We start from the raw sequence: 20517 nt of genomic DNA, 5'->3' as shown, positions 1-20517 counted from the left end.
TGCAGTGAAAAATTCAGTATTAGCAATTAACACAAATACACAATAAAATGTAAAGCACTTGATTGTCTAGAACCTCTAATACATATTCTGTTCATATAGAAAACCCACTTGCATTATAAGATAGTTGAAAAGTCTTGACACTGTATATATTTAAAATACAATTGTGTCCTCTTTTGGTTGAGTTTTTATCATTTTCCAATTACACTGAAGATGATTGTTTTTCCAATCAACATCCTTTTCCTAGAGCTCCCACCATTCTTCAAAGAAAGCTTAAAAAGTGTGGAGGTTGAGGAGGGAGGTTCAGCCTGTCTAAGCTGTGAACTGTCTAAACCTGGAGCATCAGTGCAGTGGAAGAAGAACAAGCTGCCACTGAGAGCCAACAGGAAGTATGAAGTGAAGCAGGATGGCTGCCTTCTCCAGCTTCACATCAAGGAGCTCAAACCTGAGGACAGTGGAAGCTACACATGTCAAGCAGGAAGTGCAGAGACCACTGCAACTGTGACAGTGAAAGGTGTGTGCATATGTGGTGTATGCATGGAAAACTACATTGTATTATCAGTTAGAGAAAGATATACTATAATTTTTTAAATACTTAAACGTTATTGTGTGAACTGTCGGGAACTTTTTGAATGTTCCAGTGTAGCAGACTCCACCTATCATGCACATTTAGTTTGGAAGCTAAATCAAACCACAAAAACCTAACCTATTTAGTGTTTCTAACAATATTTTGATCTGCTCTGTCCCACCTACATAGAGCTAGCTCCATTTTTCAACAAAGATTTACAAAGTGTAGATGCTGAGGAAGGAGCTACAGCCTTCCTGTGCTGTGAGCTGTCTAAACCTGGACTGTCAGTGCAGTGGAAGAAGAACAAGCTGCCGCTGAGATCCAGCAGGAAGTATGAGATGAAGCAGGATGGCTGCCTCCTCCAGCTTCACATCAAGGAGCTCAAACCTGAGGACAGTGGAAGCTACACTTGTCAAACAGGAAGCGCAGAGACCACTGCGACTGTGACAGTGAAAGGTTTGTACATCTTGATACCTAACTGGCAAACTTCACATAAATCACTTGTCAACAAAATATTTTTCCTTCTCTTGTTTAGCAACTCCACCAAAGGTAGAGCCTCCCACGATTCTGCCTCGGACAAAGGGTGCAGTTTCTAAACAAATGTCTATTCCGGATAATGAGACGCCTGTCCTCGCAGAGGCCAAACCTGTCCCTCCAGAGCCCAAAAAGAGAGCTCATAGGAAAGCATCTATTTCATCTATTACAAATTCAGAAAAAGATATGGAGTCAATGTTTGACCTAAATCAGTCTTTACAGAGGGAGAATAATGAAGAACAAAAGATCATCCAACCTGTAAGTTATACGGAGAAAGCAGACGTTGTACAGAATGTAACTCAACTGGAGAGGCATAAGGAGAAAGAAAGTGAGGTGCCCAAGAAGGTTGATAAGACAATGAAACTAGAGAACAAAGATATGGTTGAGAGGGAGGGGAAAGAGCCAGCAAAGCCTTTGGAAACTGATAAAGAAGGTCTGGTGGAGATAAGACAACCAGAGAGAAAGTTAGAGAAATTAGTCAAGGTTGACCATAACGTAAGTCGTTCAGACAAGGTTCTGGGAGACACTGTGTTTGAACAAAAGAAACAGCCATTAATATGTCTTGATAAGGAAAATGAAGTTGAACAGAGGTCAAAACAACCAGGGAAGCCTTCAGAGAAAACAAGTAAAGTTGAGAGGGAGGAAAACCTTCCAGGACCAGTCCTGGGGAAGAAAAGCGAGAATGAAAAACCAGTGAAACCCCAAGAAAGGTTTGTGAAAGAAACAATAAAGCAACAAGAACAGACGTCTACAGTAAAGGAGGCTGAGGGAGACAAAACAGAAGAGGAACCTTTTAAACCACCAGTAAGATCTAAAGGAAAGGTAACAGAGGGAAATGAGCCAGTTAAATATGCACCAAAGGAAACTGAGGAGATCGCTGTTCAGTCAGTAAAGCCTACTATGAATGATTCTGAAAAAGACCTTAAGCAGAGAGACAACGTGAAAGTGTCCACAGAGACAGCCGGAGAGAAAAAGCCACTGACACAAGTAGTGGACAAACAGTCAGAAAAACAACTAGAAAAGACTTTAGAAAACGAGGCTGAAGTTGCCCCTCCAAAACCACCTGTAAGGACAAAAAGCAAAGCAAAGGGAGGAATGGAAAAACAATATTCAAGGGACACAGAGACAGATCAGGATGATCAACAGGTGACCAGAGTTGTGGTGAAAACAACAGATGACCAGACAGTTAAACAGCGAAAAGGGTCTTTGAAGAATGAGGTTGAAGAGAAACCAAGAATTGAGAGGAAACAATCAGTTACAACAGACACTGAGACAGCTGAGAAAATTAAGCAACCTGTGAAAGTTGCAGAGAAGGACGCAAACGCCAAACAGCCGATCAGACAATCGGTAAAACCCATGAGAAAAGAACCTGACATGGACCAGGAAATGAAAGTGGTGGTCGAGCCAATGAGAAGACAGGTAGAACAACAAACAAAGATAACAGAAGACATTCCTCTCCTCTACATTTCTGAAGATGAAACTTTCTTAGAGGCTTTGACTGAGATACCAGGGACCAACAGCGACGTCCAGTCCCCTGGCCAACCCTCCACTCTTCCTCCAATCAGTGTACCCCAGAGGGCACAACCACCAGAAGATGCTACACCAGAGGTTGACATCAACATTGAGGATGAGCCACAACTGCAAGAAGCTGCTGTCAAGATCCAGGCTGCCTTCAAAGGCTACAAAACCCGCAAAGACATGCGACCAGTCTTTAAAGAGGTGTTTAAGAACCAGAATGCAGATCTTCATGGTACAGCCACTCTAGTGTGTATCTTAGAAGGAAAACCCAGCACAGTGCGCTGGCTGAAAAATGGCCAACAAATAGCTAATGACCATCGATGCCGTATCGAGACGACAGAGAATGGCGTATGCACACTGGTGATCAAAAACCTGACCACCAATGACAGTGGAATCTATACATGTGAGGTGGTGAATAAGTTTGGTGTGACCTCCTACAACGGGAATGTAACAGTGGTACAGCCTCAGAAGCCTGCTCCGATAGTCCAGAAGCCTGTGCACCCACCCCTCGCAGCCATAACTCCTCTGCAGCTCGCCCCGCAAAAGCCTGAGACCCAAACTCAGATACCAACTTCGACTACAGGTGCTACGAGCTATGTAGAAAGTGTAAGGGTCTCTCTGTGGGAGGCCTACAACCTGACGGAGCAGCAGGATGCTCAGATGATCCTGCAAGAGAGGAGAGGATCCTCACTCATTGCCAGCTCCAGTGAGTAACATGTTAATCTCTAACTATAATCACAAAAATATTGTTTTCCCTGGACTTGTTTTTACAGTATTGTGCATGTGACTCCCTGCTTTCAACAGTGTCGAGTCCCTCTGATTATGACACAGCTCCGGATATGTTTGAACCTGTTGAGACTGTCCCAGCTGTACCGAGGTCAGAGAGAAGATTTTTGTTTTGATATCTGAATTTGAAATGCTAATCTATGTATTTATACATACTGTGCTCATAAAGATACCCAAAACATTGATGAATACTGTTACAGGGAAGTGACAAAAGCAGAGGACCAAGTTCCTCCAAAAGATGACAAAGAACAGGTGACTCCTCCACAACCTCCTAAGAAACGACTGTCAGTCAAAGGTCAGCATTGTTGATTTCTTCTTTTTCCTTTTCTTCTTTTTGTATATAGCACGTTTTAGCGCGTAAGTTACAAAATAAAAAATGGTACACGAACAACACTGAGCAAAACGAGCTAAATATGAGAGAGCACAAGGGTAATGATGCAATATGAAATAATTAAAATAATCAAATAATTTAAGAGTTGAGAGAATGATGATATCACGTTTCCTATCAGGACTATTTAGCTATCTTCGCCTCTACTTTGTAGGAGCCCATGAAGGCAGACTGAGGACACCATCTCCTAAACACCACCGTACACACACACCTTTAACTAGTACCGTCTCTGGATCAGAGTCAGAAGGGGAAGAGGACAGACGAGAGGTACTTTTTTTTTTGCTGCATCTTAGATGTATGCACTGTTTTTACAGACTTGTGTTGTACTCTGCAAATAATTGATTTAATTATTTAATTTAGTAACATTGATTGTATACGCCTTTAAAAATGTGTTTTCTCTTTTCACCTCAGACGTTTGAAATGTATGTGGCTCGAGCTGACTGCAGCCCAGACAGCGGAAATAAGGACAGTTTTGTTCTGAAGGAGGGACAGTTTGTGGAGGTCCTGGATTCTGTTCATCCTGACAAATGGTTGGTGAGGACCAAACCCACCAAAACCAACCCTGCCCGACAGGGATGGGTGTGTCCGGCATACCTGGAGAAGAAGAGGAAGGTAGGATGTGTAAATCCAGATGTCAATAATCATATGACTGCAGTGTTATACTGTCAGAGACATTAATTTAATCGAGGAATGAGAAATGAAAAGGCTTTTAATAATAAATACATGGTGGCCTTTTGAACAGGAGACCTTCCCGCAGTTGAGAGCACCTCAAGAGGATCTTGATGGAATCGGGTCAACAGGAGAAGAGTACAGAAGAGCTCTGAGGTCCGTCATTCTGAGATTTTATACTGTCGGGTTAAAGAGAGAGAGAAACATCACTGGGCATTAATATTTTGTGTGGATAATGATGTTTATTGTAAAATTGTGTTTTTGTTTAAACATTTATACTATTTGGTTTCTTGCACACTTTATTTGTTCTAATCACAAAAAGCTAATTCTTTTGCATCTCTTCCAATCTATGCTACATTCCCTTTCACTTTAGCCAACTGATCCAAGGCCTGATTGATGGAGAAGAGGAGTTTGTAAAGGAGATGAAGATGTTCTCATCTCAACAGCTAAATCATCTGGACTCCAGCCGCCACGTCCCCATTAACATCCTCAACCAAAAAGAGATCATTTTCAGGAATATCAAGGACATTGTGTTTCTGCATGAGAGGTAATTCACGCATGCACACAAAGAATGCATCGTACTTAAATATAATGCTCATTTGAATATGTAATTTATCTTATAAAATAATATGTCTTCCCAGGTCCCTCCTTCCTGGTCTGAGAGAATGTGCCACAGATGACGATGTGGCCATGCATCTGATCAAACAGACTGAGGACTTTGAGAAGTATCTTCACTACATGGTGGGACAAGCACAAGCAGAGGCCTGCGTCACCGACAAGGCTGTTCAACAGTATTTCAAAGTACTCACAAAATCTGTTTGGATTTAAACATGAGAATGTAAAATCAAGATTGTGGGAACTAAGTTGCTAAAGAGCAACATTATTACATTGATCTAATGTGCTGTATTTCTTTGATATGTCGCTCATTACATTTCAGGAGTTAGCAGAGTCTGGTAAACCTGAGGCTGCTGCCATGGATGTCCTAACCTTCCTCCAGCGACCAGTGGAGAGGATTCAGACCTACCAGGCTTTACTGAAGGTCAGCATACAGTTCTCAATCACACAGGAATATTACAGAGCAATTTGAATATTTGCAAAGCAGATATTTGATTCATATTAACACTAAGATATTTAAGCTTAGTTCACTGTTGTGTGTCAGGTGAATACCTGTGATGTAAATATAACTTTTATTGGCAGGAGTTAATCAAGAACAAAGCCAAAAGTGGACAGAGCTGCTGTCTTTTGGAAGATGCCTTCTCGATGATGTCCTGTCTGCCCTGGAGGTCTGACAACCTGCACCAAGTGTCCCTCATCGAGAACTACCCGGCTCCTCTAACCGCCTTGGGCGAGCCTGTGCGACAGGTAACTACAGATGCCTGACGTGTCCACTGCGAAATAGCTCAGTTTCTGTCACAGCTAGTGAAATTGTTGAGAGCAAAAGCTGATAGAAAGTTTTTTTGTTTCATTTGAGCTGAATTGAATAATTTTAATTGTCAAAAAGACATACTATATCGTCTTCACTTGCCGTCTTCCCTTCAGGGAGTCTTCACAGTGTGGGAGGAAACTCCAGAAGTTAAGACGTCCTCTAGAGGGCACCAGAGACAAGTGTTTCTCTTCAAGGAGTGTATTGTGCTGTGTAAACTGAAAAGAGACACCAGCATGAACAGTGACACCTACACCTTCAGGAACAAAATGAAGGTAAGATCTGTTCTACAGTAGAAGAAGCACAGAAAATAAACCACATCTGTCCACATGTGATGATAATTCCTTTTTTCAGCCGTTGACCTCATCTTTCTCATTTTTACTCCACCAAGCTGAATGATGTGGAAATAAAGGAGACTTTGGGTGGAGATGAGAAGTCTTGGGGGTTGTGGCATGAACACAGGGGCTCATTGCGGAGGTACACACTGCAGGGCCGCTCCTCCTTGGTTAAACTCTCCTGGTTGAAGGACCTGAAGGAGCTACAGCAACGTTCCAGCCTGCCCACAAACAGTAAGTATCAAGAAAAGAGAAAGAGGTCAATTTTGATTTTCGTTTCTATTTTCTGTCATTATGTTCTCTTCTTAAAATTGCAATGGCAGTTAAAGGATGACATTGTGTTGCTGTTGTGTCAGGCGGACTAACAGTTTAGTCAAACCCTTTTTTATGGCTAATATTTTTTATTAAATGCTTGGTGAGTGATTTGTGTATTCGCTTTTGTGTCCACCAACAGGCCCACCAGTGTTTGAGTCACTGTTGTCTGACTTCACAACAAAGATAGGACAGACAATCAAACTGACCTGTAAAGTCACAGGATCGCCAAAACCAGTGGTCAGCTGGCTCAAAGGTCAGATATATCTTATTCAAATATGCATATACTGTCCATATTGTCCCTTAATACCCACTGGATTTTTCCCACCTTGCAAGCATACTGTACATGGTCTGGTTTGGTTACAACAACGGTTTCACATTTAAAAATCTGATGTCCACCTCTTAGATGGCCTTCCTTTGGAGGATGACCCCCGTCACATCATCACAGCAGACCGCTCAGGCACCTGCAGCCTCATCCTTGACAGCCTCACTGCACAGGACTCTGGACAGTATGCCTGCTATGCTAAAAGCTCCATGGGCAGTGCTGCTACTCTGGCCAAGGTTGTGGTGCAGGGTGAGTATGGATGCATCTTATTGTAGTGCTACTACTACTGAAGCATCTACAATTGCTGCTTTACCACTACTTAATGTTAGTTCTACTACTTCTGCGAGTACTAGTACTTAATGTTTAACACTAGTAGTACCAATATGATTACAGCTGTCAAACTTACTACTATTGTTGTTATTACTACTACTGATACTGTTATTGTGCCTATTACTCATAATACTACTATCAATACACCAACTACAGTTACTTCAATCAGTACTACTACTGTTGGAACTGCTAAATGCTACTTTTGTGACTGCTAATTTTGTTAGATCTACTATTAATACCTACTACAGTATTACTGCTATGGCTACTGATACTACTTCAAATACTAAACTATTTATTACTGACTGTTCTAATTTTAGGGGCACAGATGCCACATGAATGTATTTCTCCTTCTCTCCAGCTCCACCCAGATTTGTGTCTCGGCTGGAGAGTGCTTGTCTGATGGAAGGAGAGGATATACAGTTCAGCTGCTCCACACTTACTACGCCTTTACCACGAATCAGGTATGACAACACTGAAAAACTTTAGCCATAGTCATTGCTGTGTAATTCTTTCGGTGATTGTGTGTCAGACACATACGTTTGTGGGTTTTGCAGGTGGTTGAAAGATGGCAGACAGTTGACAGACCAGCAGAAGTACTCCGTCCTCAATGATGCTCGGAGTGGGATCTTGTGCCTGACGGTCATCAGTGCAACAGAGGCAGATATTGGACAGTATGAGTGTGAGGTATAAAATACATATTTGTAAAGTCTACGATCCCTCAAGATAGTATCATTGGTTTTCCTGTAGGAGACACTACATCAGATGCTTTGTTTTGTGTAGCTTTGGAATGAGTTTGGCTGCGTCAAGTGCAGAGCTGGGCTGTGCCCTGCTTATGTACCGCCGACTGAAGTTGAGAACGACCAACCACAGGACTTGCCTCCTAAAGGTAGGACAGCCAGACCCACTGAAGGTAAATATCCTCCACACAGGGTAGAAACCCACAACAGGGTTTATTTCATGTGGACGCTCAACACTTTCACTGGTCGAGCTGTGTTTGAGAAGGGATGAAGCACATGCCATTGTCCAGTTTCTCTTCAGTTCACCTCACGTCTGATCCCGTCACCCTTTTAGTATCACATCATATGACATCTCTTCACAACAAACTGCGACCGTTTGCATCAATTTCTACATTCAACCACTACCATTCATCCATTCTATCCAGGTGATGCCATTTTGAGATTATACTCACATTATTCCCATTTCACACACACTCACATCCTAAGTATTTGTCACTAGATCCACAGGGATTATGGCATGGAGTGCTGTCTATGCATGAATGTCAGAAATATTCACATTTGCACATTAAATGGATTTACAGCTATTAACTGTATGCCATGCATGAGCTAAAACCACATCCACACATTTCTTTCATGTCATTTTTCCATTTCTAATATTGCCATTTGAGTTAAGTGATTGTCTGCCTTAAAAGGCAGCATGTGATAACTAATGCATATTTTATAAATGTGCAGAGTTTGTATCTTTGCTGAATGCAAATATCAGTGGCTAACCCATCTCCCACATCACTACAGTGACCTTAGACCCATTAAACCCATTCCTAAACCTTTCATAACCATCTCTGACATGGATACCTATACATAACCAATTATAACCTTTGCTCTTTGGTTTTGAAGATGTTTCACCTCTCACTTCATCTGTGCATCTGACTAGTGTTGAGTTTCAAGCATGTTCACTTCTGAGCATAATATATGTCTTGAGAGTTGTTTAGTCATGTGAGAAAAATGACGCTCAATCTTACAAGCAATCGTAGCTGACAAAAACTAACAACGGTGTATTGCCATAATCCAGCTGGATCTAGTTGCCACCATTCAACATAGACACCATACTCCACTCCCAGCATCCTCACCCATGAAAAGACATTGATACAGTTATTGTATGGAATGTTTTTGTGTTTTTCATCATGTTTCCACTTTCCACAGAGGGTTAACAGCAGTAATTTAAATACAGAGACAAGAAGTACCACTATTACGGTCCTGTATCCTATAGTTATTTTCCAACTGCACTAGTATCTGTTATTTGCCACTGTTACTATCACTTAGGGTGAGCAATATATGTATAATAGAGTAAAATAGATTCAGTAAAATTCAGTACAATAATGAGATGCTGATAAAACGTATTATATTAATGGTCCTTGCTATAGGTGTTAATTAACTAATGTTAATGAGTGCATAATAGAGGGTTTATTCACCTTGATAAGTTATTGTTCTGGTTGCAACAAAAAGCATAGTTAACTGTTTATAAATGTATAATAAAATATTTATAATTCTTAATAAAGCAACAAAAAAGAGCCAAAGTTTTAACAATGATGTAATAGGCAAGTTAGTTAAGCTCAATAAATGTTACTATAATAACCAATTATAAGAAAATCATTAGCTTTTATTAATGTTCTTTAGCGTCTATAAACAGTTAAAAAGTGTTTTATAAGTGCTTATATGTTTTTTATAATCTAACAATCAATGTGTTTATGATGCTATAAATAAAACTTTTATTTATAGTCTTATAAAAAATATAATATGTCAAACTTTGGTAAGGTTATCTACTAAAGATGCTTAATAATATTAATATGAACCATAAATTGTCTCAAGCAATTTTATATATTTTCTTTTCTGTATTTTTGAAACCAGTTCACCATGTTTGTTCACCCATTGTCCATATACTACGTGTTTTTCCATCTTCCCTCTACTAGTCCTACTGCAGGAAGTACCTCACATGGACCGTTCCATGTAAGTCATCATTGTCATGATAACAAATAACCACTCAACATTCCCCTCTTTCCTTCTGCCAACGCATGCCCGCCCAGCTAACTCTTCACTCCTACGATCACAAGATGGTCATGTGCTGGGCAGGTGTCCCCCTTACACCCATGCAGCAGGAGTGGGCATGTGCCCATGTCCTGTTGCTCTGTTGGGTTAGTGGGGTTAAACTGGCAAGTACCGAGGTAAGAAATGCATTATTACTGCACCAGGTATGTCAGGTAATGTACTTCTTCACTTTTCCTTTTCCAATGATTCATTATACTTATGGTACTGTCGAGGCAAAATGATAATTTCTCTAAATATATTCAAAAAAATTATATTTATTTTTTGTCTCTGCTCCATAAATTCCTGCTGAGTGGTACTTTGGTTTTCATAGATGCAGACTCAGAGGGCTGGTCCACTGCCTTTGTGAAGAAATGGTTACAGACTGATTTCAGCCCCACCTCTATTGCTAAGATGCTCTTCCCTCCTGGACACCCTGAAGAGTAAGTTTAGTAACAACAACTGGTGGAAAAAGAGCAAAAATCTAAGTTTTGGAATCCATGAAATAGTTTTGTGAATAGATAAAAACACTACTTAATACTTACCTTTTACTTTCATCTTATCATTGTCTTCAGAACTGAATGTGGTACTGAACAGGCTGTTCCTGCCTCCACGTCCATGGATCAGATGCTGCAGCAGCCCGTGTGTTACCCAGAGGATGAAGAGGAAGAGATCTACATCTCAGAGTCGATGCAGGAAATTACAGATGGTACTCTTTTCTCTTAAACATAACAGCATGACTTCTATGAAACTTTGTGAGATTACTAACTGAGCTGATCTCCGGTTCAGCTCCTCCCTCTATACAGGTACCCACTGAGGACCTGTGTGTAGAGCCGGGCCAACCAGCTACATTTACTGCCATCATCACAGGACGACCTACTCCCAAAATACAGTGGTACAAGGTAGGAGCATTATGAATATGTGGTTCCCACTTGAAGGGTTGATCACAAGAAAAATGATATATACATGTTCCTACCACACAAGTTACTTTGGTGTTAACTGTTTTTATTCACCTACATTTAACCAGGAAACATACCAAACATACCATCTGTCTGTTTTTCTTTTCTCTCTCTAGTTTTTCTTCTAGAATACTAAACAATTTTCAGTCATACTGCCTTCTCTGAGAAAATACAAAGCATAAAAGATTTTTAGGGTTAAACACGAGACAGAAGTTTGACCAGGGTTTGTCCCTGTTAAAACTTTATTCTTCTCTCTGTGTTTGGAGGATGGAGAGGAGCTTGCAGCCGATGAGAATGTGGAGATAGCACAGCATGGTGCCCGCTGCTCAGTGACCATAGTGTGTCCCGAGGGCGAGGACAGCGGCATATACACCTGCCTCGCCTACAATGACTCTGGACATGCGTCATGCCATGCCCAGCTGACAGTGGAGGAAGGTGAGACAATGACAGTGCTGCTGTACATCAGTATTACAGTTCTATCTGCAAAATTTCACCAAAGGGTGATCTATCTTAGGTGTAAAGCGTGCCACAAAACTAGATTGTTGTTGTTTTTCTTCCTCTGTAGGTCCACTGGAGCGCCAGGAGAGAGAGGTGGAGCTGGGAAAGAGAAGGAAGTTGTTCTCTGTCTATGATGTTCATGAGGAAATTGGAAGGTGAACCTGTGCTTTAAACTGATTTAGTCCAATCTGCCTGTGATCCTTGTTAAGATTTGATATGATCAACATAGTCTTTCTGTGTTTTAGGGGAACCTTCGGGGTAGTGAAGCGTGTCATCCACAGAAGGACAGGTGAAGTGTTTGCTGCCAAGTTCCTGCCTGTGCGGAGCAGCACTCGGACCAGGGCCTTCCAGGAGAGGGACTTGCTGTCCCGTCTGGCACACCCCAGAGTGGCCTGTCTGCTGGACTTCTTTTGCACCAGACGCACTCTGGTGCTAATTACAGAAATGTATCCTCCCTGATAAATGTTACAATGTTATCACTCCTTTTACCTCAGTGTGTTTAGTTTGTTGAGACTGATTTGTATTCAGTTAAGGGTTCTTTAACAACATTTCTAGGTGCTGTTCTCACGGACTTCTGGACCATTTATTACTGAGAGGATCAGTCACAGAGAGAGAGGTTTAAGCTTATTCCTTACAAAATTATCTTTCCTTGTGAGTATTATGCATGGCTGTGCTTGATTAATATTCTACATATTATTTCAGGTCCAGTCATATATCCAGCAAATCCTTGAAGGAGTCGGTCACATTCACAGCATGAACATTTTGCATTTGGACATTAAAGTGAGATTTTCAGTCCAATCAACATTTCATTATTGACTATATCATTATATTCTATGCAGTTCTTAAATAATTTTTTTATTTATGCTCCCTTCAGCCTGATAATATCCTCATGGTGTATCCGCCCAGAGATGAGATCAAAATCTGCGACTTTGGCTTCTGCCAAGAAATAGACTCATCCAGACACCAGTACAGCATGATTGGTACACCAGAGTTTGTTGCTCCTGAGATTGTTCACCTAGAGCCAGTCACTGTGGCCACTGATATCTGGTGAGTTTCAGTTCTAATCTGGCTGAGACTATTTGTAAATATCTTTTGTGTATGTTGTTGCATGTGTATATTTCTCTCTGTTTCTGTAGACCCGACTGTCTTGTATTTAAAATGATTTGCAATTATTCGTGTTCAATCGGAAATTACAGAGCAACAGACAACATTAAGTAAATATATGCTATTCTCTCTGTCAGGTCTGTAGGTGTTGTAGCCTATATATGGTATGTATGACCGCATGTTTGATTATAATCTTAAAATCTTTAATATACAGTGTCAAAAGTTGTGCATATGACCCCTGACTCATCACGCTTGATCTTGACAGTCTGTTGTGCCGATGCCCTTTTGCCGGCGAGACAGACCGAGCCACACTGCTCAGGGTGGGGGAGGGGACTCTGAACTGGGACGCCCCTGATGTAACGTACAGGAGCCCGGAGGCCCAGAACTTTCTCCACACGCTCCTTCAGCCAGATGCAGAGTAGGGAATCTGTTTTTGTTGTTACATACACTGCCACATCAATCCAATCACACACAAAAATTGCAAAGATATTTTATAAACTTTGTCCCATTTCATGTAACAAATGATTGACAATGCCATGTTAGATTCCACAAATCAAACATAACCCAACAATGCAAAACAAAATATTATAAAATGTACCGTATGTATTCCTGTTAAAGCTGCTTTTTGAACCCTCACTGATTAAAAGTGAGATCATGCAGGACTCCAAACCAGACAAAAAATGGCATAAACTAGGCTGATTATTCTTTGTGGGAGTACTTGTCATTTGATTCAGTGTTGATATAAAAATATTCCATTTTACTCTCCCCAGGAAGCGTCCGTCTGCCTTTGAGTGCTTGAGCCACGAGTGGTTCCAGGTTAGAGGAAGTACAACACAATGGGTGTTTTGTTTTCAAAAAATGTAACTTAGGCACACATGTAAACACACAAATCTTGGTAACTGTTTTTAGGACGAACATGCAGGAGAAGACACTGATGAAATCAACACAAAGAGTTTGAAAGTCTTCATCTCAAAAAGGAAATGGCAGGTGAGTTGACATCTGGGGAAAAGGAAGTACTCTCTAGTTTTTTGCAATGTTGACATTCTTGAAGTTTAATATGATTACATAAGTTTAATTCATATTGAATCGTATGATTTCCTCAAGAAAATCCATATCATCACCAGTATATTTCGCATCTATCCTTCCAGCGTTCTTTGACTTGTATCGGGTCAGTTCTCACGTTGAGGCCCATCTCCGAGCTGCTGGACGCTCCTCTCAGAGACACGGCAGTGACAGTGCCTCGAGAGCCCCAGGAACACAGCAGCACCTCCCTGAGCAGTGGCTCCTCATCTGAGTATGATGAAGCTGACTCTTGGGACTTTTTCCAGCACTGCAGCCAGACTGAGGAGGAGGCAGAAACTGAGGAGGACTATGATCCTTTAGTGGAGAGAGCGCAGATCCCCGAGCCTTTTGCCAAACTCAACCTAGATGCAGACGAGGAAGAGGAAGTGACATTAGGGGAGGAAGAGGATGGCGAGATGGTAGGAAGGAGGAGTGTGCTAGAGAGGAGTTTGAGCAGGCAGTCGGTTGCATCGTCAGTTGCATCGACACCTCAGAGGGAGCGTAGGTTCAGCAAGGACAGTAGTCCTTCTCTCTACCTCTCTGATGGGGATGAGGGTTCAGGGAGTGACGGAGGTCGTATCCCTCGAGGCAGCGTCATCCGAAGCACTTTCTACAGCACCTCCCATCAGCTTTCACCAATGTCTGCCAGACACATGACACTACGGGACAAATTCCAGGCCAAAAAGCAGGAAAGAGGCCGCAAACCACTCAGGAGAAGCTTTTCAGGACGTCTCAACGAGCCTCTTATTGAATATGTGGAGGATGAGACAGAAACCAATCGCGGCCAGAGACGAGCATCCATCCAGCCCACAATGCAGAAGTCCTGTTCGTTCGACAGTGGCGTCGGCCTCGCTCACGGCAACATGCCTCCTCACAGGAGGAGCAGGTCTCTGGATGAGTCCTCTCGTCGATCTCCCAGCTCACCCAAACGCACAAAGTCAGGTGAAGAAGAAGGCTCTCAAAGTCTGAAGGAAGATTTCACAGATGATGAAGTGGCAGGGAGAAAGTTGTTGGCCATCCCAAGCCCTCAGCGACCCACAAGAAGACGAGGCTCTGTCGCTCCTGTACAAGGGACTCGCATGCTGGGTGGATCATCTGTTCCCTCAAGCTTCATGGCTGGAGACAGAATGAGGCCCCAGGAGCAGACAGAGGACGACACCTTTGTGGGCTCTCAGGGGTCTCTGGCTGAGTCGTCTATTTTGGAGCATGGCGGCTCTGAGTCTTCAAGCAGACTCGGCTCCTGTGACGAGCTGAATCAGGGTCACCTCAGAGGAAGATACAGATCAGGAGAGAGTGACGGGTATGATGATCCAGGAGAGCCTCTGATTTCACCATCCCCGTGCTCGTTCCAAGAGGTAAAACCCAGAAGCTTGTTCCCGCAGGCACCGCCACGGAATCGCACCCGCTCCAACCCCAACTTGTCTGCAAACAGCAGAGTTCAGCTGGGGACCCCGCTGACAGCGAGCCCCAGTCCCAGCCTCTCTTCTCTCCAGGCTCCAGAGAGGCCTCCCAGGGCCAGGGACAAGAAGGAGGGCCACAGCCTCCAGAGGCATGCGTCCCTTCCAGCCCTTGAAGCCCGGCCACCTACAGGAAAGTCACCAAAGCTGGGACTGCTGAAGATCTTCCGCAGGCAGTCCTGGACCGGCCATTCATACTCCAGCCTGGAGGACACAGAGTTGGGACCCACGCTGGGAGAGATCATGAAGCCAGATACTCCCACCATGTCTCTGAGGAAGAAAATGAGAGCTTCAGCCTCCAGCCTGACCAAACTGTTTTCCAGAAGTAAGGAGGATGTGAGCAAAGGAGGTGAGTTTAAACTGTACACTTGACAGTAATTTTCTCCAATCCAAATGTGTTTTTTTTACTTTTGGCGTTGCTTGTCTTTTATAACAGGGCCAATAGTAAAAGGATCAGCTCCCACCACACCTGAAAGGGAACGTAGCACTGGCCGTGAGAGTTCAAAAAAGAGGGCCTCCAAACTCTTGCCTTCTTTTAAAATACCTGCATTCAAAAAGACAAAAGGTGGCGAATAAGTTTCATTCTGTGGATTATTTATTTCTTGTCTGAAGTCATGCCACCATCTTTTTGCTATAAACCTGGTTGTGTATGTTTATTTTACTCTCATCATTTTCAGATCTGCTCGTACGTCCCAACAAGGCTGAGGTGCTCCAGTTAGATGGAGGTGGAGTTCTGCTGGTTTGGAGACCAGTCCAGTCTGGTGACCCTGTCACGTACTGTGTGCAGTACTGTACAGATGGTGGGTGCACAGAGATAATATAGCAGCACAGACATTAAATTGGTGGTTTGTGTTTGGTTTTGATAGTTTCCGTAACTGAAATATAAAATGTTGTGTATTTGCATGATGGAAATGATATTTCTTAAATTTGGCTCCTTTTTATGGCATTTAAAAAAAAAAGTTTTTAATCTCTCAGCTGCAAATACCAAAATATATCTCATCAGGCATGGGCAGTACTTAGCGTTTGAAATGAAGCACTAAATATTTTTCAGTCAGGCTTGAATCTACTGCAGTCTGTAGATTTCACAGTAAGACTCCAAGTGTCATGGTCCTCCTCAGGTGGGGAATGGACGGTCCTGTCAGAGGAGGTGACAGATAGCTGCTATGTGGTGAAGGATTTACCCCGAGGAGCTTCGTATGTGTTCAGGGTGGGCTGCATCACCAAGAAGGGAGCAGGACCCTTCAGTGATGCTTCAGCACCTGTTGTTATGGCGACTCATCCTGAAGGCAAGAACAATGACCTCAAACATGATGATTTATTATGTTTGCTGTTGCACATTGTGATCTTGATGTACAGATTCAAAATAGTCACACACATATATATACACATCAACTGTGCAATGTACAGACAACTCCAAGACGGAGGGTTACAGTACTTTCACCTGTATTTTACTCTGTTTGTACAGATACTCACATTCCTCTCATCCAGACTGAGGCACTGGGGTCAAAGGTCACTGGGTCAGAACGACAGACAACACAGAAGAACTTCAATTTCCTCTCTGAGATCAACAGGTGGGATTTTGAAGTAGAAGCTGAAATTCTCAATGGAAAAATTATCTGCAACTCCTCTTTCATCCATAATGATGAAATTAAGGATGGAAATGTTTTTTTTGTTTATTTATTTATTTATGTATTTATTTACTGTGGTTTTACTTCTGCTTGTGTAAAATGTTTTTCTGCCTTTGAGTTTAATTTTGTAATATAGGTGTGACTTTTCAGGTTTCTCAAGTCAGATTTTTCTGAAATGAACCTGATGTTTTGTGCTGATATTCAATATTTTTCATCTATTTTCCCTTGTATGTGGGAAGAATTCAAGTATTTTCCAACAGACTTTAATTCTTAAAGTTAGAATTGGGGTCTTTATCTTGTTTCTCCCACTTTCTCATAGGCACCAGTTTGCCATACAACCTTTCTCTGTACCTCTTCATCTTCTGTTTTCCCAGGGGCCGTTTCAGCGTAATAAACCTGTGCAGGGACGCTGAGACCAGCCAAGTATTCGCTGCCAAGATCAGCCCTTACCAGGCAGAGCAGAGACTGCTGGTGCTGAGAGAATACCAGCTGCTGAAGAGGCTCCATCACCCCCACCTGGTGCAGCTGCACACTGCCTTCATCACCTCCCGTTACCTGGTGTTAGTGGAAGAACTTTGTCCGGGCAAGGAGCTGCTCTACAGTCTGGCAGCGAGGTACAGAAAGGCTTAAGAAACATAAGACAAGGGTCAGATTGTTTGTTTGTTTGTGTGTGTTTATACACAGAAGGAAAAAAATTGAAAAAAGTGCTGTGATATTTAAAGAGAGCTGTTTATTATGTCCCTGGAATCCTCTCTGTTTAATGCACGTGTCATCATTTTTGCCATGCTACCAGATGTCAGTGTGAGTAAGTAGGTGGGTCTGTCCACCAAACTCTTTGTTCTAGAGCGTGATCGGTGGCCATCTTAAGATAAAATGTGCTCTATATATTCAAAGATGATGATGATTTTCATCAAGGGACTTTGTCTGTTACAGTGGAAAGCCTCCATATTGCCATATTTCTCCACTCCTTATTCTGTCCTGAGGGGCCTATGGGAGAAATGATCCAGGGAGAACTGTCACTGCTCTAGTTGGTCTAAGAAGCCAAGAAAAAAAATGAAAATGAGCAACAGATTGCTGCTGTAATTAGGGCTATCTCTCAAACTTTCTTCATGCTCGTGTTTCAGAGAATGACTTCATGTCATTCAATGGACTATTTTGATGTAATTTATACATACCTTTTATTAGTAATCAAGGCGACCGATAAGTGATATTTGGAACCGATATACATTTGCAGTAAATGTTTAAACCTGTCAAAATTTCGAATAATAGGTAATATAAGTACATTTTACTGTTTACTGTACTTAAGTACAGTGCAAATTTTAAGTACTTGTACCTAACACCCTTTTTGACTTATTTTGATAAATTCTACAAGGTAAACTGAATACTGATTACAGATGAGCCAAATTGACACTTAATAAGACACTGTAATTAATCAATGTAATGTCTTTTTATATTATTGTCTATGTCCTGTTTCAGACTTATATCAAAAAGATTATTTTGTCCCCCCTGTTGCCATTTGTGGCACTCCCTCACATACTGTGTCCGTGTCTGTGCCCTCTCAGAGATCTGTACACAGAGACTCATATCGCGGACCTGCTTGCCCAGATTCTGAGCGCAGTCGACTACCTCCACAGCCGTCGGGTCATCCACCTGGACCTGAAGTCTGACAACATGCTGGTGGATGATGGTAACCACCTGAAGATAGTGGACCTGGGCTCGGCTCAGTCCTTCACACCCGGTCAGCCTCTGAACATCGAGCACATCCACGGCGTGTCAGAGAGCAAAGGTACTGATGTGTTTGTTGTTTAAGTTTCAAGGCAAGCTAAAAGATTTTGATGCTTGTATTGTTGTAGATTCTTCTAATGTACTAAACCTTTGACTGTCATGGCCTTCAACAGACTGCTGCAGCAAAGGTACATGTTCTTTAAGGAGGGACGGATCAGCCTAACTTCATCCACCTCAGCTGACCCTAGCTACCATAGCCTAACAAACCCAAGTCCACTTTCTTTTCATTCCTTTTTCCATTTCTTTCTGGTTTGAGTCATTTTCTTAATTCAGAAAATGAAGCATGTGAGTGAATGTGGCACTTCCAGTAACAGCACCACTCTTTAAGAACAATATCCTGTTTTTGTCTGTTTTGTCAGTTTATATTGTCCTTCCTAAAGCTCCCGAAATCCTGGAGGGTCAAGGTGTCGGGCCTGAAACTGACGTCTGGGCTATCGGAGTTCTGTCGTTCATCATGTAAGTGTACAGGTGGAATATTTGCATGTAGCTTTTTGTCTTAATGTATTAAACCATGTTATCTTGATGAAACTCTTACTTTTTTAAATAAAAAACCTACATGTTATATTTGTATTATATGTTATATATTTTTCTTTCCTTAGATAATATTCTTTTACATTTTGTAAGTTTTAATTATGTAGTAGGTCTGTAGTTATGTAGTTCTGAGATGCTGAATTATGACCTAATTTAGCACGATATGTTGTTTGTGATTTTGTGTATTGTATGAATTTTTTTCCCTTTCTTCTCTAGGCTGAGCGCCGACAGCCCGTTCCATGCAGAGCACAGCTGGGAGCAAGACAAAAACATCAAGAAAGGGAAGATCCAGTTTGGACGCTGTTACCCTGGTCTGTCAGAGGGAGCCTTAAACTTCATGAAGAGCAGCCTGAATAACAAATCCTGGTGAGTGACTCATACATTTGCATGCCTCTTTCAGAAAAGTTGTGATAGTGAATTGGGAACATAAATGTGTATATTCTGACATGAATATAGGGGGAGACCCACTGCAGCCGAGTGTCTCCAGAACGCCTGGCTGCGTGCCCATCGAGCCCCACACAAAGGGCGGCACTCCAAAGTGTGTTTCTCCACAGACAAGCTTAAAGATTACCTCAAGCAGAAGGAGGAGAAACGAGACCAGGTCCGCACCAAACTTCAGGGTCCCTTCTTCCAGTAAGGCATCACTGTGGGGCTTTTCTCTCACCAACTTTATAATCAGCACATCTCATTTCTGCTGAATGTTTCCTGTGTGGCTCTCTTCTGGCTCGGTGGAGCCAGGTTGGATCTTTTAAAATCATTTTAGTATGTTCTGATTTTGAAAATGTGATGCGTCTTAATTAGTTTTCAAAGTGTCGTGTTGCTTATTTATCCATTAACTTGTATATGTGAGTGTGCTTGCTTTGGTTTATATGGAAACATATCAGGGATAAGGTTTAATCTAAGTAACGAGTGCATGAGTTGTGAAAGTGAGACTGTTGCTTTAATCCTCAGTATCATACAGATGCACATGTTTGGCTTTCAAGTAAAAAATGTTTTCTTGCTGTTCTACTTCATACAGAAAGCAGATATTTTTCTGAGTGATATATTTTATTTAGAAATGTACACATTCTGCCTTAAAGTCACAATGTATAAATGGGAAATACATCAGATTTGGACGGTTCTGAATTTCATGATACTTAAATATTGTGAATTAGTGAACAAATGACACAAAAGTGGTCAGTCGTTGTCATCATATTCTTTATTCAGTCTCATTTGTATACAAGCACCGAAACATGCATGCAAATGCTTTAAATGTAGTACATGCGCTGATTTTATCTCAGATGCACAGACTGCCTTCATGTAATAATTAAATAACATGCAGCATGTTAGTAATTATTTAGATACAGAATATTGGACATACATTTAAGTTTTCAATAAAACACGTAACTGTGAGTGAATTTATTTCTACTGTATTAGAATTCAACAAAACAAATAAATTAAAGGTTGAACATTTTTTTGAATTGTATTTTGTGGTGTGTGTACCCCAGTACCA

At 41.8% G+C, this 20517-nt stretch overlaps 1 protein-coding gene across 1 annotated transcript in view; it reads left to right on the top strand.

The window, feature by feature from the left end:
- obscna (obscurin, cytoskeletal calmodulin and titin-interacting RhoGEF a) overlaps positions 1–20326 on the top strand; it is a 38446-nt gene extending 18120 nt beyond the window's left edge. The window contains 44 exon segments of the mRNA XM_073476448.1: positions 245–515; positions 566–718; positions 720–1021; positions 1101–3323; positions 3422–3494; positions 3604–3698; positions 3946–4058; positions 4203–4403; positions 4534–4616; positions 4834–5007; positions 5102–5261; positions 5398–5499; positions 5658–5822; positions 6000–6158; positions 6275–6452; positions 6673–6786; positions 6937–7104; positions 7544–7646; positions 7740–7869; positions 7966–8071; positions 10336–10447; positions 10610–10710; positions 10791–10903; positions 11227–11395; positions 11526–11613; positions 11704–11904; positions 12014–12074; positions 12161–12238; positions 12333–12505; positions 12700–12726; positions 12828–12980; positions 13333–13378; positions 13472–13549; positions 13711–15430; positions 15518–15646; positions 15759–15881; positions 16200–16367; positions 16547–16652; positions 17084–17323; positions 18272–18495; positions 18608–18622; positions 18854–18950; positions 19242–19391; positions 19482–20326. Coding sequence (XP_073332549.1) covers positions 245–515; positions 566–718; positions 720–1021; positions 1101–3323; positions 3422–3494; positions 3604–3698; positions 3946–4058; positions 4203–4403; positions 4534–4616; positions 4834–5007; positions 5102–5261; positions 5398–5499; positions 5658–5822; positions 6000–6158; positions 6275–6452; positions 6673–6786; positions 6937–7104; positions 7544–7646; positions 7740–7869; positions 7966–8071; positions 10336–10447; positions 10610–10710; positions 10791–10903; positions 11227–11395; positions 11526–11613; positions 11704–11904; positions 12014–12074; positions 12161–12238; positions 12333–12505; positions 12700–12726; positions 12828–12980; positions 13333–13378; positions 13472–13549; positions 13711–15430; positions 15518–15646; positions 15759–15881; positions 16200–16367; positions 16547–16652; positions 17084–17323; positions 18272–18495; positions 18608–18622; positions 18854–18950; positions 19242–19391; positions 19482–19662 — 9626 coding nt within the window. The 3' untranslated portion in view covers positions 19663–20326.
- Positions 20327–20517: the final 191 nt, after the last annotated feature.

This window comes from Pagrus major, chromosome 11 (assembly GCF_040436345.1).
Source record: "Pagrus major chromosome 11, Pma_NU_1.0".
NCBI classification, from domain to species: Eukaryota; Metazoa; Chordata; class Actinopteri; order Spariformes; family Sparidae; genus Pagrus; species Pagrus major.
This window is presented reverse-complemented; position numbering and strand designations above follow the sequence as displayed.